Source organism: Psittacula echo (genome assembly GCF_963264785.1).
Source record: "Psittacula echo genome assembly, chromosome: 15".
NCBI lineage: Eukaryota > Metazoa > Chordata > Aves > Psittaciformes > Psittacidae > Psittacula > Psittacula echo.
The window spans coordinates 12,128,852-12,155,243 of NC_137751.1; the positions used below are offsets into that span (position 1 = coordinate 12,128,852).

The 26,392-nt window shown below is 54.9% G+C and overlaps 2 protein-coding genes across 6 annotated transcripts in view; one reads left to right on the forward strand and one right to left on the reverse strand.

Annotated features, from left to right (window-relative positions):
• The first annotated feature begins 563 nt into the window (after positions 1 to 563).
• TMEM120A (transmembrane protein 120A) lies at positions 564 to 7,704 on the forward strand. Of its 5 annotated transcripts, none has more exons than XR_013958085.1 (12): positions 564 to 668; positions 2,082 to 2,200; positions 2,656 to 2,772; positions 3,694 to 3,753; positions 4,392 to 4,487; positions 4,743 to 4,832; positions 5,121 to 5,186; positions 5,367 to 5,428; positions 5,643 to 5,735; positions 6,054 to 6,154; positions 6,827 to 6,895; positions 6,963 to 7,023. XR_013958085.1 is itself a non-coding variant. In XM_080630212.1 (12 exons), the coding sequence occupies exons 1-12, from the start codon at positions 591 to 593 to the stop codon at positions 7,074 to 7,076; spliced, it is 1,029 nt and encodes a 342-aa protein (XP_080486338.1). In that variant the 5' UTR covers positions 564 to 590; the 3' UTR covers positions 7,077 to 7,704. The 5 variants fall into 5 exon arrangements, 4 of the variants coding, with proteins under 4 accessions (XP_080486338.1, XP_080486339.1, XP_080486340.1 ...); XM_080630212.1 differs by having other exon boundaries at positions 6,054 to 6,118; positions 6,963 to 7,704; XM_080630213.1 differs by lacking the exon at positions 6,963 to 7,023 and adding an exon at positions 7,038 to 7,704 and having other exon boundaries at positions 6,054 to 6,118.
• A 481-nt stretch (positions 7,705 to 8,185) lies between these two features.
• POR (cytochrome p450 oxidoreductase) overlaps positions 8,186 to 26,392 on the reverse strand; it is a 28,654-nt gene continuing 10,447 nt past the window's right edge. Inside the window, exons 3-17 of the mRNA XM_080629970.1 lie at positions 24,008 to 24,199; positions 17,451 to 17,499; positions 16,581 to 16,709; positions 15,838 to 15,987; positions 14,900 to 15,024; positions 13,985 to 14,074; positions 13,714 to 13,812; positions 13,066 to 13,182; positions 12,418 to 12,536; positions 11,223 to 11,404; positions 10,938 to 11,087; positions 10,154 to 10,421; positions 9,277 to 9,422; positions 8,990 to 9,075; positions 8,186 to 8,809 (exon numbers count right to left, since the gene is read on the reverse strand). Of these exons, the coding sequence (XP_080486096.1) occupies positions 8,665 to 8,809; positions 8,990 to 9,075; positions 9,277 to 9,422; positions 10,154 to 10,421; positions 10,938 to 11,087; positions 11,223 to 11,404; positions 12,418 to 12,536; positions 13,066 to 13,182; positions 13,714 to 13,812; positions 13,985 to 14,074; positions 14,900 to 15,024; positions 15,838 to 15,987; positions 16,581 to 16,709; positions 17,451 to 17,499; positions 24,008 to 24,186 (2,034 nt within the window). The 5' untranslated portion in view covers positions 24,187 to 24,199 and the 3' untranslated portion in view covers positions 8,186 to 8,664. The remainder of the gene's footprint in view (positions 8,810 to 8,989; positions 9,076 to 9,276; positions 9,423 to 10,153; positions 10,422 to 10,937; positions 11,088 to 11,222; positions 11,405 to 12,417; positions 12,537 to 13,065; positions 13,183 to 13,713; positions 13,813 to 13,984; positions 14,075 to 14,899; positions 15,025 to 15,837; positions 15,988 to 16,580; positions 16,710 to 17,450; positions 17,500 to 24,007; positions 24,200 to 26,392) is intronic.

Below are 26,392 nucleotides of genomic sequence, written 5' to 3' on the forward strand. Positions count from 1 at the left end.
TCTGGTGTCCTCAACATAAAAAGGACATGGAACTGTTGGAACAAGTCCAAAGGGGATGTGCAGGGGCTGGAGCACGTCCTGTATGGAGACAGGCTGAGAACATTGGGGCTGTTCAGCCTGGAGAAGAGAAGCTGATGGAGATCTCAGAGCAGGTTCCAGTGTCTGAAAGGGCTACAAGGATGATGGGGAGGGGCTCTTCATCAGGGACTGTAGTGACAGGACAAGGGGTGATGGGTTCAAACTGGAACAGGGGAAGTTCAGGTTGGGGATAAGGAACAAGCTCTTCCCTGTGAGGGTGCTGAGGCGCTGGCACAGGTTGCCCAGAGAAGCTGTGGCTGCCCCATCCCTGGCAGTGTTCAAGGCCAGGTTGGACACAGGGGCTTGGAGCAACCTGCTCCAGTGGAAGGTGTCCCCGCCCGTGGCAGGGGTTGGAGCTGGATGAGCTTTAAGGTCCCTTCATCCCAACCCACTCCCTGCATCCATGGATCCTTCACCCTCTGCTCTGGCCCGGCCCTGCCGCTGTCCCCGCCCCCTGGGCGTGCCGGAAGCGGGCGGGCCGCGAGCTCAGGCCGCCGGGTCAGGCCGCCGCCATGTCGGCCATGGCGGGCTCGGCAGCCGAGTGCCTGCGGGAGTGGGAGGAGCTGCAGGACGGCTTCCAGCGCATCCAGGTACGGCGGGACCGGCACCCTTGCGCCGGGGCCGGGCGCTGAGGGCAGCGGGGTGAAGCGCACGGGGGCTCCGGCTCCACTCAGCTCCAAGCCGGGTGCTGGAGCAGGGATCCCACCGGGAACACAGCCCCCTGTACCGGTGGGGCCCGCAGCGGCTCTGTGGGACCCCGGGGCGCTGGGTGCAGGGCAAGGAGCGGGCAGGACTCAACGGTCACCCAAGGAGAAGGTTGGGCAAGGGTCCTGTGCTGCATCTGCACCCGTTCCCTTTCCCCCTCCTTCCCTCCCGGGAGCGGATGTGTTGCGGCTGGGCCCGGATCTGGGACAAGGGAGGCTTTGAGAAACCTCCTCTTGCTCCATAAGGGTTGCGTGGATGTCCCGGGTCAGCCCCTGCTCCTGGGATGGGTCCTGAGCACGGCTGAAGGCGCCATCACAACAGCCGCTTGCGCTCAGTTAACTCCAGAGCAGGAGAGGATTCCAGGTGGGGATCAGGAAAGCTCGATGGGAAAGTTCATGGAGAGACTGGGACATAAATCACTGCCGGGGCACTCTGGGCTCCATGCCCACCCTGCCGCTCATCATCACCAGAAGGAGAAGGGGTCCTTTGCCTCCTCTGCATCCCCGTTTCACCTTTCTCCTTTGAGAGCTGATGATGAGCTGCTCGATAACAGCCACGGCAGCTGAAACGTGTGTGTGTGTCAAGGTCTGGTCCAAGGGTTGGTGTGAGCAGCACTGAGTCCCCGGGGGGAGGTGGTGCTGAGGCTGTGCTGCAGCTGACCTGGACAAGCAGCAGCATTGATCCAGCGTGCTCTCGCCTTCCCCTTCTAAATATAGTGAGGAATAGGATCTGGCCTTACCCAGGTGCGGTTGGGTTACCACTGCCCTGGGGGCTGGCTGCAGCCTCCTTGTCCCAGCTCCTTCGGGGTGCTTGGGATGGAGCCCCGAGCTGGTGGTGCATGAACCTCCAGGCAGGGAATGTTGCTCATCCCATCCCTGCAGCCAAAGCCACCGCTCCTGTGTGGCTGTGGCTCTCAGTTATATCCCTGCCACCAGCTGTGTGTTTTCCCCCTGAGGCTTTCCATTCCCCTATGCCACAATCAATGGATTCCCAATGATGGGAGCATCCCTGCAGCGGGACCATGTTGCTGGCTAAACTTTCACAAGGGGGCCAGACCCAAGCCATGGGAAAGGCAGGAGCAGGCTGTGCCATGTGGATGTGCATGCACCTGTAGATAAATCCTTTGGGATTGGGGATGGGCATCCCCAGGGGCTGATTCTGCCCTCAGGCTGTCCCCAGACACGCCTGTCCTTATGCAGACAGCTCTAGGTACCAGTGCCCTGCAGGTGAAGTTAAAGGCAGCAGATACCTTCACAGAGGGCAGGCAGCTGTAGTGCGTGGTGTTCTCTGCTTCCCAGGACAACCACAAGCTGTACAAGCAGAAGCTTGAGGAGTTAACCAAGCTGCAGGACGGGATCTCCAGCTCCATCGCACGGCAGAAGAAGCGGCTGAAGGAGCTGGCATTGTCCTTCAAGAAGTAAGCTGTTGTCCTGTGAAGGATGGGACTGTCAGACCTCACAGCACAGCCCTTCCTGCAGCCTCGCTGGTAGCAAAGAGCTGTGGAGCTCTGAGCTCACCCAGGAGGATTTCCCTCAGCTCCCCTTTCCTCTGCCCCCATTTGTGCCTTGTTTGCAGCTCAGAGCTTCCAAGGGCTTTGCAGGAAACCTGAGCTGTACAGAGCTCTCCTCATCCTTCCTGGAGGGTGAAAGGACCCATCTGGCCTCACCTCGCTCTCATTCCTGCTTCCTTTCCTTGAACAACATCCCAGCCTGACAGAGGAGCTCGCTCTGCACATGGAGTCATGGACTTGCCTCCTGCCCATCCTCCCTGTCCTTGCGGTGTCCTTGCCTGAGACAGTCACGTATTGAGTTCCAGCGCATGCTGAGTGTGTTTCAGATGCTATCCTGATGCCAGCACATTGCTTCCTCCCAGATGCAAAGCCCATGCGAGCCCCGAACAGCAGGAGACCATCCAGGAGACCCAGAGCCTGATAAAGGAGAGGCAGAACGTGTTCTTTGAGATGGAGGCCTACCTGCCAAAGAAGAACGGGTAAGAGGCACCTTGTCCCAGGGGGAAACACCACATCCTCCATCCGCAGCCTTGGGGCTGTCACCCTGCTCCTGGTGACAGCGTCACAGCCGCACTGGAGGATGTCTGGGCAGGAGCCAGGCTGAGCCTCTGCCTGCTGGTGGCCTGCATCTGCCCTTGAAAGGTGGCTATGGGCCAGGGGAAGCCCTGGTAACACCCCCGTACGCGTGGGACATGGGGTGTTATCGGGGTTTAACCACACCAGCAGGCAAGTACCAGGCAGCCACTTGCTCAGTCCCCCCTTGGTGGGATGGGGTGAATAGGAACAAGGTAAAACCTGTGGGTTGAGAGGTTTAGTAATGGAAATAAAGTAGAATGTAATAATAATAATAATAATCATAATGAAAAGAGAGAGGAATAAAGCCTGAGACAGGCAGATGATGCACAATACAGTTGCTCACCATTCGCTGACTGATCCCCAACCAGTGGCTCCCACCCAGCTCCCCCCAGTTTCTGTATTGAGCCTGATGTTCTCTGCCATGGAATTACCCCTTTGGCCGGTTGAGGTCAGCAGTCCTGGCTCTGCTCCCTGCCAACCTCTTGTGCAGCTCCTCACTGGCAGAGCACAGGAAACTGGGAAGTCCTTGTTGCTAAGAAGCACTTATCCTAAACCATCGCTGTGTTATCAGCGTTATTCTCACACTAAAGCCAAACCAGAGCACGGCACCAGTTCCTAGGAGGGAAATAACCCCTATCCCGGCCCAAACCAGGAGCGGGGTGTGCTCAGCCATGCGTCCCCATGCCCTTGGGAGGCGATGCCAGCGCATTTGTGCCAGTCACATTGCCTGGCAGCTCCAGGTGGGAGACAGCTGGGAGCTCCTGGATCCCATGGGATGGCTCTGCAGAGCACTGCCTGTCCTAACGCCTCTGCTCTCTCCCCAGGTTGTACCTGAGTCTGGTGCTTGGGAACGTGAACGTGACGCTGCTCAGCAAGCAGGCCAAGTACGGCTCCTGCACCCGGTGCTTTGCCTGGCTGGGGACCCCCTGGCACCAGGGAACAACGGCAGCTCCTCCGGGATGAGCTGCTGCGTGTGCAGATGCATGGCCTGCGTGGTGCGGGTTCTGCATCCAGAACCAGCTGAGCCCTCAACTCCTTACACCATGGCTGCTGGGCTGGGCTGGACCCTCAGCTCTGACAAGCTAAATAGGATCCTCCACCGATGCCGTGCCGGGTTTCCCCTGTGTTAGGGACTTCCAGGAGAGACAGACCCATGCAGCCACTGGCAAACCCCCTGCTCTTCCCTTGGGGAAACACCAAGGGCTGGTTTTGGCTCCTGAGAGAATCCCCATGGTGGGACACCAATGCCAGAGGTCCCCAGCCGTGAGCTCATGTTCCCTCCCTCCATTCCCCAGGCCTCTCCTTGGAGACACATCCATCTGCCCAGAGTCCTTGATGGTGTCTGACCTTGTGAAAGCAGCCTGGTGTGCTCTGCTCAGGAATACCAGGGAGATAAGGCCTTTCCTGAGCATGTCCTAGTGATCCCCAATGGAACATCACTTTTGCCCAGCCAGGTGGGATGGGAGGACACAGATTTCTAGCAGCCACCTTGCTCCAAGCCTGTCCTTGTGTTTCCCTGCAGGTTTGCCTATAAAGATGAGTATGAGAAGTTCAAGCTCTACCTCACCATCATCTTACTCATTATCTCCTTCTCCTGTAGGTTCCTTGTCAATACCAGGTGAGTCTGGCTTGGATACTGGGCAGGGATCTCCTCCCAGAGCCCTTGTGTCCTCCTGTCCCATCCTGAAGGGTCCAGAGGAGATCCTGGCAAAGGATCTGGCTGCTGCCCTGGAGTGGGGGTGGCTTTTGTGGCTGCTGTGATCTCACTGTGGCCATGGTGATGGTGGGGAAGCAGCTCTCACTGCCTTGGTGGGCATCCTGCTGTCCCAGTGCCTCTGCTGCTGCCTTTACACCCTGCTTTGTGTGACACCAGGGTGACAGACGCTGTCTTTAACTTCCTCCTGGTGTGGTACTACTGCACCCTCACCATCCGGGAGAGCATCCTGATCAACAATGGATCCAAGTGAGTCCCATGGGCTTGGGAAGGGGGCATGCAGCAAGTTGTCCTCTGTAAGGAGAAGTTGTTGGGAGTTGGGACCCATCACGTAGCTCCGTGCTTCCCAAGGGACCAGGGTCCTCCTACTTGGGGTGTGTAGCAAAGCCTGGGGATGAGCTGTAGGAGAGGGGCAGGAGGAGCTCCCCAAGCACAGCTGGTGTGGGAAGGTGGAGCAGCAGTGGAAGGGGCCCTGCTCTCCTGATGCGTGTTTGGGTGCTCAAGACCTGACACCCCTTCTCTCTTTCTGCCTTCCAGGATCAAAGGCTGGTGGGTTTTCCATCACTACATCTCTACTTTCCTCTCGGGGATCATGCTGACATGGTAAGTCTGTGTCCCCCATCTCATGGGGGTCCTTGCTTGGGCTAGGGATGGCTCAGGTGCCTTCACAGCCCCAAGCCATGGCCATAATCCTGCTCTGTGGGTCTAACAGTCAGCTCCACGTGCTCCTCACCAGGCAGGGTTGGCTGGGCCTCCTCTTACCCCACACCTGTCTCTCCACAGGCCAGATGGGCTCATGTACCAGATGTTCAGGAACCAGTTTCTCTCCTTCTCCATGTATCAGAGTAAGTGCTGCCATGGGGGGGTGTGACAGAGGGCTGGGCATGCCTGCCTGCCTCCATTGCATGGGCAGACCTGGCTGTAGCTGCTCCCAGCTCTTGGGCTCACCTGGGTTTTCCCTTGGCCTCCATCCTGGTGTTGGGATGGGCAGTGTGGTGGTGTCCCAGCGCCAGGCTGATGCCTGGGCCCGCGCTAACCATGGCCATTCCCTCCTTGCAGGCTTCGTGCAGTTCCTGCAGTACTACTACCAGAGCGGGTGCTTGTACCGGCTGCGAGCACTGGGCGAGAGGCATAACATGGACCTGACCGTGGGTAAGCTCGGATCTTCCCAATCCCAGCGGAGCTGCTGCCACCACTGCCTCCATCCCAGCCTGGTGCTGGGCTCACTGGGAGCTCTGGTTTCTGGTCAAGGCAGTGGTGACAGTGGCTTTAGTTTCGGGGTTAGTTTGACTCTGGTTTATCACTGGCAGAAGCAGGGAAAGCTGCAAGTGAAGCCAAAGCTCTGAGAGCAGCATCTCCCATGAGGCAGCAGCATCCCATAGGGTGGATGGTCCCCTGCTCCTGCTGTCCTGGGGCCACCGGGCCCCAGCTGGCATATTCTCAGGCCCTCAAAACCTTCTTCCTTTGCAGAGGGTTTCCAGTCCTGGATGTGGAGAGGCCTCACATTCCTGCTTCCCTTCCTCTTCTTCGGTCATGTGAGTGCACACTGATGCAAGAGGCCAGAGCCTCAGGTGGGAGCAGATCCTGCTGTATTCCTGGCAGCACAGGTCATAGACTGTTTTGGGTTGGAAGGGACCTTGAAGCTCATCCAGTTCCAGCCCCTGCCACGGGCAGGGACCCCTTCCACTGGAGCAGCTTGCTCCAAGCCCCTGTGTCCAACCTGGCCTTGAACACTGCCAGGGATGGGGCAGCCACAGCTTCTCTGGGCACCCTGTGCCAGCGCCTCAGCACCCTCACAGGGAAGAGCTTCTGCCTAAGAGCTCATCTCAGTCTCCCCTCTGGCAGGTTAAAGCCATTCCCCTTGGCCTGTCCCTACAGGCCCTTGTCCCAAGCCCCTCTCCAGGTTTCCTGCAGCCCCTTTAGGCACTGGAGCTGCTCTAAGGTCTCCCATTAAGGAGCCTTCTCTTCTCCAGGCTGCCCCAGCCCAGCTCTCTCAGCCCGGCTCCAGAGCAGAGCTGCTCCAGTCCTCCCAGCATCACCATGGCCCCTGCAGGCTGCTTTAGCTGCACAGTGTGGATGCTGGGAAGTGCTTTCAACAAACACTGAGCCTTTTCTTCCCTCCAGAGCACCCGCAACCTCCACCACTTGTGTTGGTGCTTGGTGTTTGTGCCCAAAGGTAGCAGTTGGGTGAGCATCAACGTGGGGCTGAGCCTAAACCCCCCTCACTCTCCTCTCTCCTGCAGTTCTGGCAGCTCTACAATGCGGTCACCCTCTTCCGGATGCTCCAGCACCCAGAATGCAAGGAGTGGCAGGTAAGGGGGGGTCCCTGGGCAGAGGGTGCCCCTCACCCATTGCTCCTGCTCACCCATCCCTCCATAGGTCCTCATGTGTGGCCTCCCCTTCCTCATCCTCTTCCTGGGCAACTTCTTCACCACCCTCCGTGTTGTGCACCAGAAATTCCAGAACAAGAACAAGGACATGAAGCAGCACTGAAGTGGGGCAGCGTGGGGGCCAGGACTGTTTCTCCCCACCAGCTCCATCTCCCATCTCTCTATCTCCTTGATGCCGTCCGGACTCTGGTGTCTCACCCCATTCCTTGGGTGTGGGATGGGAACAGACCGTGTGTTCTCTGCAGTGCTGGATCCGTGTCCCTGTCACTCCTCTGGAGTTGGGAGCATCCTGCACCGCCTGCCCCATCTGCCTTTACCTGCAGGGGAGCTGCGTGCCCGGGGCTGCTGCTCCCTCCTCTCTGCCCTGAAGACAGTTACTGGTCCTTGGGGTCAAGCCCAGCTCTGTTAGTGCTCCCCATCCCAATGCACCACTGGGACAAGGCTGTGTCCAAGGGTGATGGCCACCCCTTCCACAGCTCCTGGGGTGGCCAAGGCCCTCACAGGCATCCCTCTTTATGTTCCAAATCAGCTGGAAGTGCTGGCTCTTACCCCAGCTCCTGCTTTACCATCAAGCCACAGGGCAGAGGTGGAGGAGCCACAGCACCAGAGGGGTGGGAACACCACGAGCCTGATCCAGGCTTCATCCTGGAGCTGTGCAAACAGCACCTTCGGCATCTCTGGAGGATGCGCTTAGGACAATAAAGGGAAGGTGCTGCCTCGGTCACTGAGGTGGTGTCACAACAGCTCCTGTGGTTTTGGCTCTTGTGGCAGCAGGGCCCTGACACAGAGCATCTGGGGTGGGAGGGGGGGAAGAAACATCACCAAGTGCCCCTGGGGTGAAGGGTGCTGTGGACACCTTCCCTTTGGCCAAGCTGAGCCCAGCAGGACCTCAGTGTCCCCAGAGATGGGAGAAGAGAAGCTCTGACCCCCCCTCGAGTGCTGTGCCCCAGTGCAGAGCCATCGCTGTGGCCCAGCAGAGACTGAGCAGGAAGCAAATGACACAAAGAGGGGTTTTATTCCAAGGGCAGATGTATTTAAATAATTTAGAGCCATTGGACAGCCTGAAGGTGCCTCCCCCCCGCCCCCCCCGATTAAATCACAAAAGATGTTAAAATAAAAACTATTTATAAAATGACTGTGCACAGCAGGAGGAAGGGGCTGGGCACAGGGGAGCTGCAGGGCCCCTGAGGGCTGAGACCCCCCCAAACAGAGGCATCCCCTCCCTGCTGCAGCAAAGGTGGGCAGTGGGGATCGGAGCAGGGTCCCTGTGGGGTGCTGGTGGCACAGGGCAGTGCTGTGCCCATGCTGTGCCCTCACACCAGCCCCACAGCACAGGGCAATGCTGGCTGCTCCACACGGGACAAGGCAGGGAAAGACCCCAGAGCTCCCCCAGCACCATCCATCCCCTCTGCCCTGCATCAGCCACATCCCTACCTCAGTGCTGGTGCCATGAGATGCTCCCTGGGTACCAGCAGCACCACAGCCCCAGCTACCCCACTGCCCCTATCAACCCCATCCACCCCAGGGCACGCAGCCTGCCCTGGGGCTGCCATGGCCCAGGAGGGGTTGGGAGTGACACCAGGGTAGCTGGGTGCTGGGGACACCATCACCCACAGCAGCAGCGGGCGAGCAGGCACTTCCCACCTCCCGTGGGCCCAGGCTGGGGACCTGTTCCCTCTGCGGCCCCGCTCTTAGCTCCAGACATCCAAGGAATACCGGCCCTTTGTCATCAGTTTCTTTACATAGTCCACGGCCTGGGGCTGGCTCATGTTCCCAAACTCGGCCACGATCTCGTAGAAGGTGTTCTGCACATCCCGGGCCATGTTGCGAGCATCGCTGGAAGCAAGGGGACCATGAGGGAGGCATCAGATCCCCTGTCACCTCCTGACACCCAGACAGGGACAGTTCCACCCCAACCCATCGCCCTCCCCTGGACAAGGACAGTGTAACCCTGATAACACCGAGTCCCCCTCATCTTCCTGAGAACAGGAATGGTTTCCCTGCCACTGGACCTACCCGCACACGTAGATATGAGCATTCCCCTCATGAACCAGCTTCCAGATGTTTTTCTTGTTCTTCTTCAGCAAGTGCTGAACATAAATCTGGTAAGAAACAACGCAGGAGTGAGGCGAGGGGAGCAGAGCCCCACAGCCCGTGGGGAAGCAGAGCCCATGGACATGGCTGCACAAGACAGCGGTGGTGCTGGGTGCTCCTATGACTGCAAGGGGAAACCTCCAGCCCTTGGGGTCTTTCTCCACTGATGGGGGGCAATCAGGCACACAGGCAGGGGAGCAGGGTGGTACCTTCTCAGCCTGGTCCCTGGAGAAGGCGACGTGGAGCTGGGTGAGGACCCCATCCCGCTGGAAGCGGCCCAGCTCCTCACGGTACAGGTAGTCCTCGCGCTCGTGGCGGCAGCCGTAGTACAGCACCGTCTCACCCACCTCTTTGCCTGCAGACACACAGCACCATCAGCTGCATCTGGTAGCCCTGTCCTTCCCCCTCCCCTAATTCTGCCAACCCAAGGGAGGCAGAGACCTTGGAGCATCTCCAGTGCCTAAAGGGGCTATAGGAAACCTGGAGAGGGGCTTTGAACAAGGGCCTGTAGGGACAGGACAAGGGGAATGGCTTTAACCTGCCAGAGGGGAGACTGAGATGAGCTCTTAGGCAGAAGCTCTTCCCTGTGAGGGTGCTGAGGTGCTGGCACAGGGTGCCCAGAGAAGCTGTGGCTGCCCCATCCCTGACAGTGTTCAAGGCCAGGTTGAACACAGGGGCTTGGAGCAAGCTGCTCTAGTGGAAGGTGTCCCTGCCCGTGGCAGGGGCTGGAACTGGATGAGCTTTAAGGTCCCTTCCAACCCAAACCAGTCTGGGATTCTGTGACTGCTTCTGTTCCTGAGGGGAAGCTCGAGGACCTATTCTCAGAAGCAACCATAGAAATGAGTCTAAGTGATGGCTGTGGTTACCCAGAGACATGGGGGCAGAGGACAAAGAACTGACTCAGGTCTTTCTGCCCCCCTCTATGGCCCATAGGAGCACAAAGCATCCTCACGCTGAGCGAAACCCGTTCGCTGCTGTTCACCGGGCTCTTGGCTAAACCCATGGGTGATGTGAACAGCATGAGCTGCACCACCTGGTGCCACAAAGCACCCTCCTGCAGCGGCTCCGGTCCCCGGGGGCACTCACCCTGCTGCTTGAGCCAGGCCCGCTCCTGAATGAAGCCCATGAAGGGAGCGACGCCGGTGCCCGGTCCGATCATGATGACGGGGGTGCTGGGTTTGAAGGGCAGGCGGAACTGAGACTTCCTCACATACATGGGCACCAGGGAGCTGCTCCCGTTGTCGGTGGGCACCTTGCCCTTGAGCCAGTTGGTGGCCACCCCTTTGTTCACACGCCCCGTCTTGGTCTTGTACTCCACCGTCACGGCACAGATGTGGATGGAGTTGGGGTGAACCTGCAGGGAAGGGTCAGTGCCAGGCAGAGACAGCCCCACAGCTCAGTGTGTTCAGGGAGCAGGAGTTTAACCCAACAAATCAAGGCAGAGCAAACCACCCACTGGACCCCACACGGGGCTTCTGTCTTACACCCAACTCATCGCAGGAGCACTGAGCTCCCCCCTCAGTAATGCCAACAGCCTCAAGGGCTTCAGGCACAAAGCAATGAGTGAATTTCGACCAACCCCTGAAGTGCCACCTTCCTTCCAAGCCGTGAAAGCAAGGCCTATGAGTGAAGAGGAGCAGGGCTGTACAGGAGGGTGGTGGTATCCAGGCACAGCCAGGTGCAGTGTGGGATCCTCTGCACTCCCTGTGGCAGCTGGGATGACCCCCTCTTCTCATGCATACAGAGAACTAAAGGTGCCCCTCTCACAGAAAGCATTGCCAGGGTGAGTTCCCCATGTGCAGCCCCCCCCATGGCACCGTGGGGCTGCAGCTGAAGGGGTCCCTCAGCAGCCTCAGCCCTGCACACTCACCTTGGAGGAGGAAGCGATGGAGTAGTAGCGGGCTTGCAGGCGGGGCAGGAGCTCACACAAGTGGTCAATGGGGGGGCAGAGCGACTGCATGTCCTGCAGGATGGCCAGGATGTTCCTCCGGGCTTCCACCACCCAGCTGAGGTACAGAGCCTGTGGGCAAGGAGGGCACAGGCATTACAACTGCCCTATGAAAGCAGCAAACCCCCAGCTTTCTGCATCCCTTCTGGGGACACCCCGGCACCCAGCTGAGCCCAGCAGTGATGCTGGGAAGGCCACGGGTGCCACCTTGCCCTCGGGAGCAGACGATGCCATCTTCCGGAGGCGCTCCTGCTCGCTGGGATCTGTGGCGTACTGAGCCAGCTCATAGAGCACATTGGTGCGGGGCGGGTTGGTGATGTCCAGGTAGTACGTGAGCGCTGTGCGGTAGGACGTGGGGCAGGGGAAGGGATGCTTCTTATTGGATTCCTCTGCAGAGGAGGGAGAGGAAAAGAAACTGCAAGTCAGCAACCACACGCTGCTATGTCAGGTTTCGTGCCAGCAGATACAGGTAGTGGATGAGAGCTGGAGATAGAGCAGGGGAACAGGCTTCAGGGAGCCCTGGGCTCAATCAGCCCTGATCCCACGTTAAAGCAGCTCCATCTCCCAGTAACCCATTTTGTGTTCCACAGATGCTGCCTGGCAGCTTATCAGCAAAACAATATACCCTGTGCTTCACCAAGTGGGGCTCTCTGCCCTGGGATACCCATACACAGAAGCACTCAATAAACTCCAGACCAAGCAGGGTGCCTGCTCTCCACAGCTAATTTGGCCTCACACATTTATGCCTCCTTCAGATCTGGCCTCAAAAGTGTTCTCAGTCTCCTTTGGCCACGGACAGTTGTGCTCAGAGCCCCCTTGGGAAAGGTAAGCACCAGCAGACAAGGCTGGAGCCATCCAGTTCCACAAATTAAGAGGTCCATCAGAGACAGGAGCTCTCTTAAAGCTTCTGGGCGACCATATCCGATGCCTCAGGAGCAAGATGGGCAGCAGCTGCCATCTCCCTCCTGCCAGAGGCCACCTCTGCTGGGAGCCCTGCCCAAGAAGAGCTCTTTGTATCAGCACAAGTGCTCCCTGCTGTGCCTCCTCCAAGGGCTGAATAACAGCATCTCACACACTATGGCCCCTGTTGAGCGCCGGGGCTGCTGTGGCAGAGGGATGCTCTGGTGGGCTGATGCTCTGTAATTAGGAGCGTGCTGTTGCATAATGTGTTGTTGAATGGCACACAAGTGCATTTCACAACTGACCCACTTCAGCTGGCTCGCAGCAAGCAGGCTCTGTGCCACTGTTAAAATGCCATGGCATTCTGAGTGGCAACAGGACATCTCTGTCTTCCTGGAGGTGCCCTATGGGACCTGCAGGTGACCTGGCTCCTGCTCTGGTGGAAAGGACAGAGGCCACAGCTGCAGGAAAACTGCAAACATTCAGGGTGATCCATACTCACCATCCAAGTTGTTCAGGGACATGATAGTGTCCAGATTCGTGCCCAGGATCTCACCAATCTGATTGACCAGAGAGGAGTCGTTGGCTGGGAACACAGCCACGTGGTCCCCGGATTCATACCTGGCATGAGAGCAGGAGGAGAGCAGATGAAACTGCTTCCCATCCACCCCAACCTGCTCAGCTGGATGACAAACGGGCTGGTGCAAGGGGCAGCAGGACCACACCAAGATCTGAGCTGCTACACAGTGCCTGCACAATCAGGGATCCCAATCAGCCACCAGCAATAGCAGAAAGGACCATTGTGGAATAATGGTTTTAGGAACCAGGGTTTTCACAAGGAACCTCCAAGATAACAGCAGTTTTTGCTACAGATTTCAACCAGGTCAGACTTCCAGCAGGCACAGGCCAATTCTGTGACAGGCAAGGAACAAAGCAGCTCAAAACCTCTGTAGTGCAAGAGCTGGGAGCAAGTCCTCATGTGGGGTACCTGATAGGTGGTACAGAAGCCCAGAGAGGCAGTGTTAAGTGGTTAGGAGAACAGGGTCCCCTGCTGAAGTGCTGGATGAGGCCAGTGCCACATCCTTGTTCCTTGCTCCTGGTGCAGACTGCTCCTACCAACATAGAGGCGCAGTCTCCCATGGGAAGCTACCTGATTTTGGAATTGGAGATGTCCAGCTCCAGATGCATGAGGTGCCGCTCTCCACCCTCGTTCAGCTTGCGGTTCTCTGTCACCTGGGCCAGGAAGGGGTTCTTGGCATCAAACGGCCTGGAAGGGAAGACAAGCACCCCCTGTTACCCTCCTCAGTGCTGGCTGCATCCAGGCACGTTCCCTCTGCCCCCAGGGCAGGCTCCCAGCATGTGAGTACAGGACTGTCCTGGTTTGTGTTTCAAAGCGCACCACAGAACTAAACAAATGATGCTCCTGCTGCTAGCCAGGGACTGTCACACCCCAAAGAAATACTTCAGGTTGGCCTTAATTTATACAGCTCATCTCCCCACAGCAACAGGGCAAGCACCCGTGGTGCATTTTAGCTACCCCAGGTGAGGACAGGCTCTGAGTGACCTCAGGAAGTCATTTGTACCACCCAAACAGCACATGTGAACGCAGCCATCCTCACACAACTTATGGTTCATAACTGGGGAATCTGAGAGCCCCAGTGGAGATCTGAGCCCATTTCTCTCAGGCAGAGACCTCCCCACAGCTGCATTGCAGGAATGATCCTGCCTGCAGAGTGGGTGGTGTTGGGAAGAGCAAGGATCCATCAGTTGATCCTGTCCAGGGTGTACTGGCACTTACGGCTTCTGGTTCTCATAGCTCTTGAGACGACCCATCTCACCGGTGTAGACCTTGTTCATGTTCACATCTGTGTGCACCACCAGCTCATACTGCCGGATGCTGGAAGAGGAAGGGGGAAAGAGGACAAAGTCAAGCTGGAAATCACAAGGTACAGCTGGAAGCAGCACTTCACAAGTCTGGAGAGGGAAGAGCAGCTCAGGGCTGGTGGCACAGCCGCAGTCAGAGGTGGCCAATCTCCCTGGCACTCAAAAGAACCTGCTCCCATACCCACCTGGACTCTTCTCCTGTAGCCTCCACCCCGAAGTGCTCACACACTGCTGGCCAGAACTGCTCTCTCCAGGTGATGAAGTCTTCCTCCAGGCTAGCCAAGGCAAAAGAAAGATTCAATGAGCTGTGGCTCGCCAAGATCCCTATGGACTCCCTGCCTTCACGATGGGAAAAGGCATTTGTCCCTGGACCCAAGCAGTTTAGTACCTCCCCATGCCCACAGGGGAGCATCTTCAGGTTCCTTGGGAACTGTTGCTATACCAGGCACCCCTCCCTTCACCTACTGTACCAAGGAAGGCTCCGTTGCCCAGGTTCATCTTTAACTCATCTCCCCTTTGCCTACTCCTGCCACCAGGTCACCCTCCTCGGAGGCAGATTCCACCATAGCAATGCCTATTGTTCTATGCTGAGCCTCCCACGCACAGCACATCCGTCCATCAGATCTTGCTGCCCTTTGAGGTAAAGCCACAGGATGATGTGATTTTCCCAGGTTACGCTGCTACCCACAGGGTGCACCCAGAGAAAAATCATTGTCCAAGGTGGAAAATTGCTGCCTTCCACCATTAAACAAACAGTTCACAAGGAAACAGTTTTCCTGCACCACAGGGATAGATAAGTTTATCCATACAGGCTGGGTTAGCAATGGAGCTGCGGCAGCGCAAAGCAGACTGCAAAACCTCTTCAGGTACGTAATTATGGTCATTTAAAGGTGATGTGGGATTTTCCAGACACAGGATCCCCTAGGATACTCTAAGGGTACAGGGATCTGATTGTGGGTGAGAGCAGACAGACACAAATTCAGAGGCATGCCAGCTCCCATAGCTATCCCTATGGAGTTTATTGCTGTCTCAGCAGTAGAGCCAACTCCCTGCCAAAGTTCCTTCCAACATGCTTTGGCATTCCAAGCCAAGCTACTCACTTGCCATCATCATCTCCCAGCCCAAGTTCAAAGATACGCTGGGCTCCAAGTTCTTCCAGTCTCTTATCCACATACTTCCCCATGGCATTGAAGTGCTCGTAAGTCTTGTTCCCCAGCCCAAAGACCTGGAAGGGAACACTGATGAGCATGGAGAAGCAAAGGATTGACTCCTCCCACCCTGTTGGCATCCTCTGAGCAGTATCACTCAGTAAGGGATGTTGAAGACAGACAGCAAGACCTCTCCCAGCTCCCCATCAGCTCTTTGTGGGCCTTGAGGAAGAATCTACCACTGGAGAGTAATCAGGAGGCACCAGCACCCCAGGCATGTCAAGAGGATGCACATATAAAAGCTGCCTGCACCATCTCCTCAAGGGACCAGTAAGAGCCTGGACACCCATTGCTGTCCCTTGCCTCCCACAAGCAGCTCAGCAAATGTTTGCTCACTGCTTTATAAAGAGCAGCTTAACATCTCCAGCACTGGCTTTTCTCCTCACTTGCAGTTAATGTGCTGCCTAAGGAATTTGGCTGGGGTTTAGATGAGGTGGCTGTCTCAGCCAATTATTCAGCAGAGGAAAAGAGCTCCCTCCACACTGCACCAAGTGATTTAATTTGTGGGAGCAGATCTGGCCCAGGGCTGCTCAATTAGCTTCTGAACAGCAGAAGCAGCCTCTAACTCATTTAGAGACCTTGACAGCCTGCTGCCTGTTTGTGGCAAGACATTCCCTGCAAACCCTTGTGATTTAGGGAGCGAAGAGAGTTCTCCAATATTTGCATTTAAAGCCCACAAAGAGATGTTTGCAAGTGTCCATGAAAAGGGACTGCATCTGACACAGGCACAGACATCACACTGTGTCTTCACCCAAGCCATGCGCAGGCACAATGGAAGGCTTCTGACTTTGCTGCCCAAATACAACATAAACTGGAATGGAGCCACTTACTGCAAACCGGAGACCGGACAAGTCAGCATCAGCCTCCTGCAGCCAGTCATAGAAGTCTTGGGCATTGTCTGTGGGGTCCCCTTCCCCATACGTGGCCATGCAGAACACAGCTAAGGACTTATCAATCTCCGAGAGGCGACTCAGGTCCGACTGCAGCCAAAGGAAAGAATAAATCCTCAAGGATCCTGCAGTGTGGTTACTGGGCAAGCCTATTCCTACTCTACAGCTCTGGTGTGCAGAACAGCACCATGCAATGGCAAGCAGCTGATTACAAATGGGATTGGGAAAGGCCAAACCCACCCAAAAGGGCATGGGAAATAAAGGTAACCACCCTCACTGACTGCAAGCCAATACTTCTACCCCACCAGAAAAAATCATGGGATTGTCCAAAGCTTTAAGGGACCAGGATTGTTGTTCACTCTGGAGAACACCACAATGTCAATGCCTCTGCCCAAGACTGCACCAGTATGGGATCAATGCTAACCACTGAAGGAACAGAGCAAGTTTCATGCTGCCAGTGGATGACTCAACTCCCAAACACTCCAGGTTACCTTCCTCTTTCAGTCATATTGCAGCATTCCACAGCAAGGACCAAGCCCATCTCTGCATCTCTCAGGCTGATCTTTTCTTCCCTAAATGACACCACTAAAAGGGCAACTTATCCCTTGGTCCGGCTCCTTCTGGGTTTTTAGGGTTCACTAAAAGGATGTTGCCTATCCTGAGGCTGTTCATGGTTAAGTTACCAGGTCATACTCCTCTGGATCTGCTGCCATGCCCCGCAGGCCGTAGCGATGAGCATCTTTGGAGAGACGATTGGCAAACTCCTCTGCTGTACCCGTCTGGGAACCATAGAAAACCACTATGTTCCGCCCCTGGAGAGAAGGAGAAATCCCTGTTAAATGATGATTATTCATTCAGCAAATGCATGGATGAGCACATCTTAGAGGCAAAGGAAACACCTAGGATTAGGAGCCCTGCACAGCAACCTAAAGGCAACCAGGAGTCTGCGCTTGTACAGGACTCCCCGCTGGGTCTGTGGCACACAACTACAAGTGGTATTACGAACATGACTCTTGTCAGCCTCAGAGAGGTGACTCAGATCAAACACCCAAAGTAAAGAATAAACCCTCGAGATCTACCCTCAGCCTCAAGGCTGCAGTGTGACTCCTGTAACAGGGAACTCCCTGGATGAGAAAGGCTCCCAAAGCTCTGGCAAAGTGCCTAAGCACCGGAGCTCCTACTCTGCCACAAGCCAGCTGCTTTGAAGTGAAACAGGAAATACATCCAGCCCTTGCTTCTTCCTCTGCTTCCTCTTGTGTCCAGTCCAGCACAGCCAAAAGCTGCCAGTTCTGTGTACAATTCCCATTCCAGAGTGAGCCAGTTTGGGAACAAGCACGCACATGAACAACAGCCAAGCAATGACTTTAAAGTCTCTGCCATTTCCCTCCTGACTTTGACCTCGTGTTACTCTCTTTTTGCACCACAATTTCACTTCAATTTTGGATGCATGCGTCTGCATCCAAACCAGTCCTCTCTGTGACAGCTAGACAGAGGGGAAGGAAGGACACGAGCTCCCTTCTCAGCACCCCATGGAGCCAGAGCAAGCAGCTTACCGTCTTCTTCATCTTCTCAATGAAGCTGCTGTCTCTCACCGAAGCTGCTCTGAAAGACAGGAGGAACATCCTTTCAGATGAACGTGTTCATTCTTTAAGGTCAGAAATAAGCAATTGAAGAAAAGTGGCCCCAGAATCTCAGGACAACTGCCCAAAGGGGTGGGAGTCCCCATCATTCACTCTTATTTACCCAGGAATGGCCATCACTCAGCTGGGGAGCTTCTTCACACATGACCATGGAGCAGGGTCTCAGAGGGGGGAATGCGGACCCCCTGCCCTACCTCCATCAGTAAATCCACAGGCACTCAGCCCTGGGTGTCAGAAAACCTTTCCTCCATCAGAGGTTTCACAGCTGAGCAGGTTACAAGGACCTCACAGAGCTACGATGCATGAGCAGGTCTCCAGATAAACCTCAGGGGGCAAGCCACGGTGGGAAAGAAGGGAATGGAGAGCTCCCTGCTTCCCTCATTGCAGCAGCTCAGTCCTAAGCCATGCCCCCCAGGGCAGATTCCCCAAGCTTGAAGTCAGGCAGGCCTAAATCCAGCTGTTTCCACCCCAAAACCACAGGCCAGACACAAGTCCCAGAGCTGGAGAGCCCTGCAGAGCAACGGACATAGCTCATCAGACCCACAGAGCCTTAACAAGGGAGCTGTTGTCTGATGAGGTCCTGCAGGGCTCCCACGCTGGGGTTTCCATTTCCAGCATGGATCTCCAGCACAAAGGGTTTGCTTTATTGCATGGAGGCAGCTTTCTCTAGCCTGGAAGAGGGATAACCTACAGCAGCATCAGTAACATCAAGGCAGAGATTCACACCGCTCTGGCTACTCCATTAGGTAGGGAGCCAGAAGAGCTTTGCTATCCTAAGCACAGCCATGGGTTTTAGAGCCCTGGAATGAAAGCAGCCCAGCTCTAGGGAACTTCACAGGCAGAGGTGGCTCTAGCTACAGTCACATTAGGTGCTGGGTCTTTTCAAGGCAGGAGGACAAGTGCCAGGAGCTCACTTGCTGTCTTTTTCCCGCTACTGAAGCTCCAGCAGTGGGGAGGAGGAACGTGGGACCAGCTCCCGTTTCTCTTTCACAATGGAGGAATGCAAGGCTGGGTGTCCTGTGGGAAGAGAGAAGCCTCCAGGCAAAAAAGAAATGGGGTTTGGCTCAGGCCCATGTGAGAATGCGCAGAGCTCACCAACAGCTTCCTAAACTCTGCAGTCCAGAGGGAGGGAGCTCTGTGGATGCGCAGAGACATTCACAGGGCACACATGCAGAGCAGCAGGGTGGGGGACACAGGCAAAGCACACCTTCAAGCACCCCCTTTTACCCAAAGGGATCCAGGAGCTCCACAACCAGGCTTGACAGCTCCAAGCACCTACAGCCTCATACAGCACACATAAAAGATGAGCAGACCCTACCCAAAAAAGCCATTCAAAGCAGAAGTGCTCCCAGGAGAACACTGCTTTGCACCCCCCAGTTTGCCCTCTCTGAAGTTACCAGTCTCTCCACACTGTCATTTGTCCCCTGTTGGGAACAGGGATATCACAAGCACCTTGAGAGCAGCTCCAACACTGTCAATGCTGCCACCAGGACGGGGGTTTTGGCAGAGCTGCCCCCCAGCGCGCTCACAAGACTCAGCTCTCACTTTGCTTCTGGCTCCCCAGTGAGCATCTCTGGTTCACTGCCCTCTGCAAACGGGACCCAATTAAAACCACTGCTGGGTCAACTGCTAAACAAACTGCTTTTAAAGGAGGGAAAGAAAGTGTTTTAAATCCTTTCAGTGGCTCCCTTTGGAAGGGAAAAGGGTGCAGCACATGGAGCTGGTCCCTTTTCAAAGGAGCAACCCTGCACTGAAGTGTTGTGGTGTGGAACAGTCTGCGGCTCAGACACAGCAGAAATAATGAGTCTGGCTTTTATAAAGGGCTACACAGCTCCCTGGAACTGCTTCATCAGAGTGGCTTGAAACTCTGAGCTGCAAAACCACACAGATGCCAAAGACACAAACGACAGACAGGAAAACTTAGACATGTGTTTGCAGCGGCGACTGCTCACACAGCTTAGATAGCTCAGGGTAGCGACTAAGAGAGTCAGAAGTGAGGGGTGAGGGAAAGGGGATTAACTCCATTGCATCGAGTCTTTAGCTTGTACAGACTGCCTAGCCCTGGTGAGAGCCCCCAGCCACTTTGATTTCAGGAGAAAGAAAGGAGGGAAGGAAGTTCCCAACAGCTTAGCAACAATATCAAAGTCTGCCTCAGCTGAGCACCTCCCCTTCAGAGAGCTCCCATGCCCGTGCCTGTCCTCCTGGAAGCACACGCACATCCAGAAGTGAGAACACAGCCTGGCCATCACACAGAAACCAAGCACCAACAGCAGGGTCCAGCACAGCATCTCCCCTTCCTTCTCCTCTTGCCCCAGGGGTGAGAGGCACCCCATTCCTCCCAGCTTTGGGGTGGGAAGAGCCACCCTCTGAGCCGGAATGATCCCATCGGGCAGTAACTCACCTCTCCACAGCAGCCTCTTCTCGTGGGGCCGAGTACACACAGCCCATGGTCAGGGCAGGGAAGAGGCAGACAAAGAGTCGCAGGGCAGCCGTGTCTGTCTGCAATGGGAGGTGTGGGGGACGGATCTAACTTAGCTCTGGAGCAACACACGCACAGGCCTTCCCATTCTGCTCCTCCTGGGCTTTAAAGCCAAGTGTCAGCCTTTTGTTAAGGAGAAGAGAGCCAGCACAAAAGGTCCCAGCACAGGTCATAGCAGGAGTGGTCCTGTGCACTCAGCTCCTCATGGTGGGGCTCTGGAAGTAACCGAGTGGATCCACACAGCCCTGAGAAACTCCAACATCTGGCAGCAGTGGCAGAAAGGAATTAGGAGTAGGAGTGGAGAATGAAAGCTCCCAGGATGCTCCGCAGCACACGTCCCTCTCCCATCCGCATGGAGCAGGGGGACGGGACACAAAACCCTTTCCCCTGCCCCGTTCCCTTGGAAACTGTTTATATCACAGCTGCTTTTAGATATATTCTGGTTTGAAAAGAAAGGCAAAGCAACGCTGTGGCTGAATGAAGTGATTCCAGACACTGCATGAGCAACGCCACGGGTAACTATGGCAGTGCCATTGCGGAGGCAGCTCAAAGGAGTTTGTTCTCTTCAGGATCCCATTAAATTAAATTAGAGATGGTCTATCTCTTAACCCACACACAGGCAGTGAAGAGAGCTAATTAGGCTGAGGAGCTGGAGCAATTCCTGCCACAGGAAGCCCTACAAGCACCAGAGACTGGATTGCTCTATAGCTGTGGAACAGAGATAAGCCAATTTCTGCCTCAAACAATGTTAAGGATGGGGGGAGAAGGGAAGGGGTGACACCCAGCATACCAATGCCTGTGTTTCCTCAGTCTGCACAACTCCAGGGTGGGCACATGAGAAAGGAAAGGAATCCATGATTGAGAAACACAGAGGAGGCAGAGTATAAAGCAGTGCATTCCCCAGCAATGCCTCTGTGAGGAATGTGGTGGCCACAGGGAGCCGCTCGCCCTAATGACATCTGCAGAGCAGGCTGCAGGGAGGCTGCTCCAGAGGTTTCAATTAAGCCTGAAAATGGTCACAACAAGAGCAGTTCTCAGTTAGCAGCATCCCTGCCTGCCCACACACACACCTATTACACAACACAGGTACAGGACATCTCGTACGCAGGAAGCCTCTGCATGGGATGAACTCTGCCTGTTCCCTGGGTAATTGGACAGGAAAACAGCTTTAGATGTAAGAGTGAAGGATCAGCAAGCACCTGAGCTGTGGTTGAACCCAGAGAGGCATTGTCAGGGCAAGGTCATGACTGTTCCTGTGCCGTGCAGGCTGATGGAGCCATGCAGAGCCAATCCAGCCCAGGTGCCATACAGAATAGGGTATTGTGAGCATGCATCTATTCTTCTACAATCAAGGGCAGCTGCAGCAGCATTTCCTTCACAGACCCTGCTGAGATAACATGGCTTGATCAAAGCATGCTGCTCAGCAGCAGCTCCCAAAACCCCAGGAGAGCACTGAGTGCTCAGGTCAGAGGCTCTGCTTGCACTCCCCCACGTTGCAAGCAAACCCATCAAAGCAGCAGCCACGGGGATGTGTCTGAATTGCTGTTCAGCACTTCTATCCTGCAGCCTTCCAGGGCTGAAGCTGAAGGCCAAAGAGACACAACAGAAACCATCACTCAGCACCATCAGATAAGGTCTGGAACAGTTTGGAGAGTGAAGGCAGAGCTGCAGAGAATGTGCTGAAGGAAAGCAGCACTTCTTTAGGTTAAGGTTCTCCAGCTGGAGAAAGCCCCACGGAGGGCTCTTTGTCATCATGGGTCTGGAACTGTTTCCCTGCCTGCCCATGGATCAGCCTGCTACATCCACAGTGCTATCCTGTATCTTGCCTATTTGCTTGTTCATCAGAAAGGAAACTCCACCCCAGCCTCAGGGATGACAGGAGGGAAGGAAACCCCAGGCTGAACAAGCTGGTTTTCCCCACTTATTTCCCTCCTGGTTCCAAGTGTCCCATAAAATAAGACTGCAAAAGCTGCAGGAAGTAGCTGTCTCTGCCCCAGAGGATGGATGTGCCACCAGCCACAGCCTTAGCTTATGGGTCCCCTCTGCCCATAGACCGAGCTTGCTACAATGACCACAGCAGCTCCACTTGGACAGAGGTGCTGACCATAGCTGAGTTGCTCTTGCAAGGAGCAGTCGCACAGTGCATCTTCCATGCAGATGGAGAAGGCAGCATGGACCTCAAGGAGGAAATGAAGGCAGAATGCCTGAGAGTCAGCTCAAAGACAAAACCTCCAGCCAGTCTCAGATGGAAGCCCATGAGAAGAGGTCCTGCAGCAGGACAAGGTGGTAACATACATGCAGGAAGGAGTCGGAAAGCTTCTCTGCAGCACAACTTCCCTGCCAGGTCAAGGCAGCCTCTGGAATCGCTGCATGTGATAGATGCCGGGTGGAAATAGTCCCGAGGATGGGGGGCACAGGAGCTCTCCAAGTCCCTGTGCCATGTCAGGATCTAATTTCAGATGGATAGAGCCACTTCTGAGCTTTCAGCACAGAGCAGCCATCCCCATTACAATCTCCAGAGGCAACTGCATGCACAGATGCACACAGCCTTCTCCTGCAGGCTCAAGAGGGAAGGTATCCAACTAATCCAACACAACAAATTCCCAAGGTAAGGCTGAGCAGGCACAGAATAGCAGCCTCGTGTGCACCCACCAGCACAAGATCCCACAGCCAGGGACACTACTGCTTGTTCAAACCTTCCCAAGCTAGAATAGGTACTTTCCATCCTCCTGTGACACCAGTGCACAGCCTGCCTGGGAGTTAGTTGTGTGTTACCCCTCCTGTTACCCAGGGACTTCACAACAGACCTGGCATCCCTGGCTTGCCTTCAAGCAGAAGGCTCTGCCACCACAGAAGGTCAGAGCAGAAACAATGAGGCCAAACCTGCTCCTTTCCAATTCTGACCTGAATTACAACACAAGCACTGGGTGATGAGCCCTGTAATCTGAAAGCAGCGTAACCCACTGAGGTAGACATACAGGTCTGAGATAACAGACCACAACTGCCTGCTGTGTTTATTTCCTACGCACAGGGTAACAGGAGCATCAATTCCCTCCTGAAATGGGCCTTGGCTTATCACCAAACATCCTCATGTGAGCAGCCTTGCATTACAAACCCAGAGGCTTGACCTTTGCTGTGTGGTTACCTTCTGCAAAGGCTGAATGCTGGAAAGCACAGAGCTGGGCTGAGGCTGGCTTTCTCTGGGGCAAACTGCACACACACAGGAAGCAGATCCCATGAGACTGAATGGAAAGGTATTGCACAACACCAGCTCCTACAGTGAGTTTCAAACCTTGTAGTGCTCTTATCAATGCTCCAGGAGGAAACAGAAGAAATGAGCTAAAAAGTCCAGCAGAAAACTGGTGTTAAGTTTGGTATGGGACAGAGACAAGGAACCAAAAGCATCCAGATCTTCACCAACACTGCTCGCTCCTGGCCCTAAGCCCTTTGCAGAAGACAGGGTGGAACAGGACTTCTCTCTCTCCAAATCCAGTCTCCTGCTGCTGCGGTAACCTGGCATCTGAGCCAAGCAAGTTCCACAGGAGCTGCCAAGCAGCTCATGCTCAGGAACTATTTCTTCTCTTCATAGCTAAGGGTAGACAAGATTTGATAGGAAACCCGCATAAGAGCACGTCCACCTTCCTCCAGATTTATCTAAATATGACTTTTATCAGGAGACACAGAACAGCCAAAGCAAATCCTTCAGGGTCTGAAATATAGCCAAGAAGCTCTCCTGCCTTGCTTTGCTTGGGAAAGGCACATTACTGATGTGGACCATTCGGTGGGGTAAGGCAGAACTGCTTCTCCACAGGGATTTCTGCATTGAGAGGTGAAAACACAGCTCAGAAGGAACGTGAGGGGAGAGAAACCCATTTTGAGACCAAGTCCCCTCACTGGAGCACCTCTATAATCCATCTGCAGAGCCTCTAAGGCCTCACCACGAAGACAGACAGCTACATTCACCCCACGCTGCCCGAGGGTTGTTACTTACACTATCTGCATCTTGGGGAGGTCTGGCACTTCCTCCTTTTTCTTGCGGAAGAACAGCCAGTAGGTAAGCAGCCCGGTGATGAGGGAGATGAGGAACACGTCTGTCATGCTGAAGAGAGAGTCCTGCTGTGCAGTGCTGTCAGGAGTGGAGATGTGAGGTCCCATGTTGGCATCCCCCATGATGGTCAAGGCACTGTAAGCAAGAAAAACCAGATGAACACCAGCAGTGACACAGTGCCACAGATCACAAGAGCATGAAGGGTCAATCAGAGCATGCTTTCTCACTATACATTTAGTCCTAGGAACGCAAGGCAGCCCAACAGCTCTTGGGAGCAAGGCTTTCCATCACAATACTGTGAGATCATTTTGTATCCCAAGGTATTTCCCTGTCCCACCAAGCCTTTTCCTTCCCAAAGCATCCATGCTGACCCATCAGAAGTGACTCCTGCCCTCCCTGGGCCAGCAGCCCCATATTTCAGCCAGGGAGCACAACCAGGCCCTCACTAATGCACCAGCAAAACTCAGTAGGGACTCACAGCCAGCCTTTACTAACCCCTTACTCATCACAGAGCCCATGGGATATGAGTGAGGAAAGACCCCACTCTTCCAGTCACCCCACACATCTGGGGCTTTCTCCTTTTTCACAGGGTGATACAACGCCCTGGACTTACTGCTGGGCTTATGAACTGCAAAGCAGGACTGTGGCATGGTACTTCTGTGAGCAACCCCACGTTAGGTCGTTACAACACAAGTGATGAATAGCTCTGATTTATTACCCACCTCCACATGCAGACTGGATTTATTATCCACCTCTTTTTGGGCCTCTGGCTTCCCAGCCCCCTCCACTCTCTTCCCCAGTTTGACTTACACCTCTTTGAATTACTCCTTTCTACTTGCCAAGGCAGAGATAAAGTGACTTGTGGCCATACCCAGAGTCTGTGGTAGCACAAAGCTGAGCGCCCAGCCCTCAAGTTCTGCACCAGGCCTATGGCCCCTGACCTTCCCCCGGGAACCACCCATCATTCCCTCCCTCCCACTGCTCTGCCAAAGCTCTGAATTCCCCTGACCCTTATCCAGATGGGAAGATTATCTTCCCAATGCACAAGGACGCACCGTGGCCAAGCAAACAGTAATCAACTCAAAGCTTGATTTGTAAGGGCAAAGTGACTCTCTTCTTGTACTTGGGCACCCCGCCAGCCCAGAAGACCATGGACATTTGAACTTACACACAGAGAAGTGACTCAGAGCTCAGCGTGACTCCGTCACCAGAGAGAAGGGACACATCCCATGGCTGAGGGTAGAGTTAACCTCTTCAGCAAAGCTGGGCCTGCTGCATTAAAGCTCCCAGACAGCTTTCCTGGGTGGGGTGAAAGAGAAGCAGCAAACTTCAGGCTGTGCCTGTGCTGAGGAATAAACCTGACTGAAGTGATGCTAATGCATTCAGGAGTGGGGGAGAAAAGGGAAGGTGATGCTTAGGGAGTCCTAATGCGGGACAGCAGGTAAGGTCTTCAGCAAAGAACCACCCCTTGTTGTTACCCCCACAAAGTTCAGCCCTAGAGAACATGAAGCACTCTGCCACAGGCCAGCAGCTAGACAAGGCAGCCCTAAGGAGCACAGGGAGAAGCCCACAGCCACCTGCAGTGACCATGGGCAGGCTGCTGGGTACTTCTGCAACACAACTAATTCTTAACATCAAGTTTAGTTCTTAACCTCCAGTTTAGTTCTTAACATGAAGTTCAGTTCAGCAGAGAACTAGGCAAGTGACTGTACTACAAAGGGCACCAAAACCCTACTGCAAAGCTTCCCATTTGCTTCCCAGGGATGACATTAAGCAGATGACATCTGCGACTGCAGATGAGCAAATTGCCCATTTCTCTCCATCAGGTCACCCTGTTCTCCCTCCTTGCTTTCCAATGCTGCATCTCTGAGCCAAGCAAGAGCTGGGTGTTCTCTCTGTACAGCTGTAGACTAAACTGTTAGTTAAAGCCTCCACAACTAGAGCTTCATTGCCAACAAGGCACAGCTCCCAGCAGGGTCTCTCTCCTCCTCCTTATTCCGTTCCAGTAAATCACTAAGGAGCTGGTCCAGCAACTGACACCAAGGGAATGCACCAGTGGGGGGAAAAGTGTTGCTGGTTTATTGCCTTCATTCCCTATTGCAGTATTACAACAAGCAAGACTCCAGAAGTTTTAATTGCAAGCTCCTCTCCTCTTACTCCAAACCTTTGCCCAAAGCTATAGGAAAAAATAACAAGGCTGACAGAGCCCACCCTAAGCTGGTTTTGGGCAGGAGCTGCACCTCTTCCCTTGCAAGCACCAAATCCAGCACTGGCAGCAGCCAAGCCCTAGGAAAGGCCCCTTGCACAGAGCACAGCAGCATCCCTTGC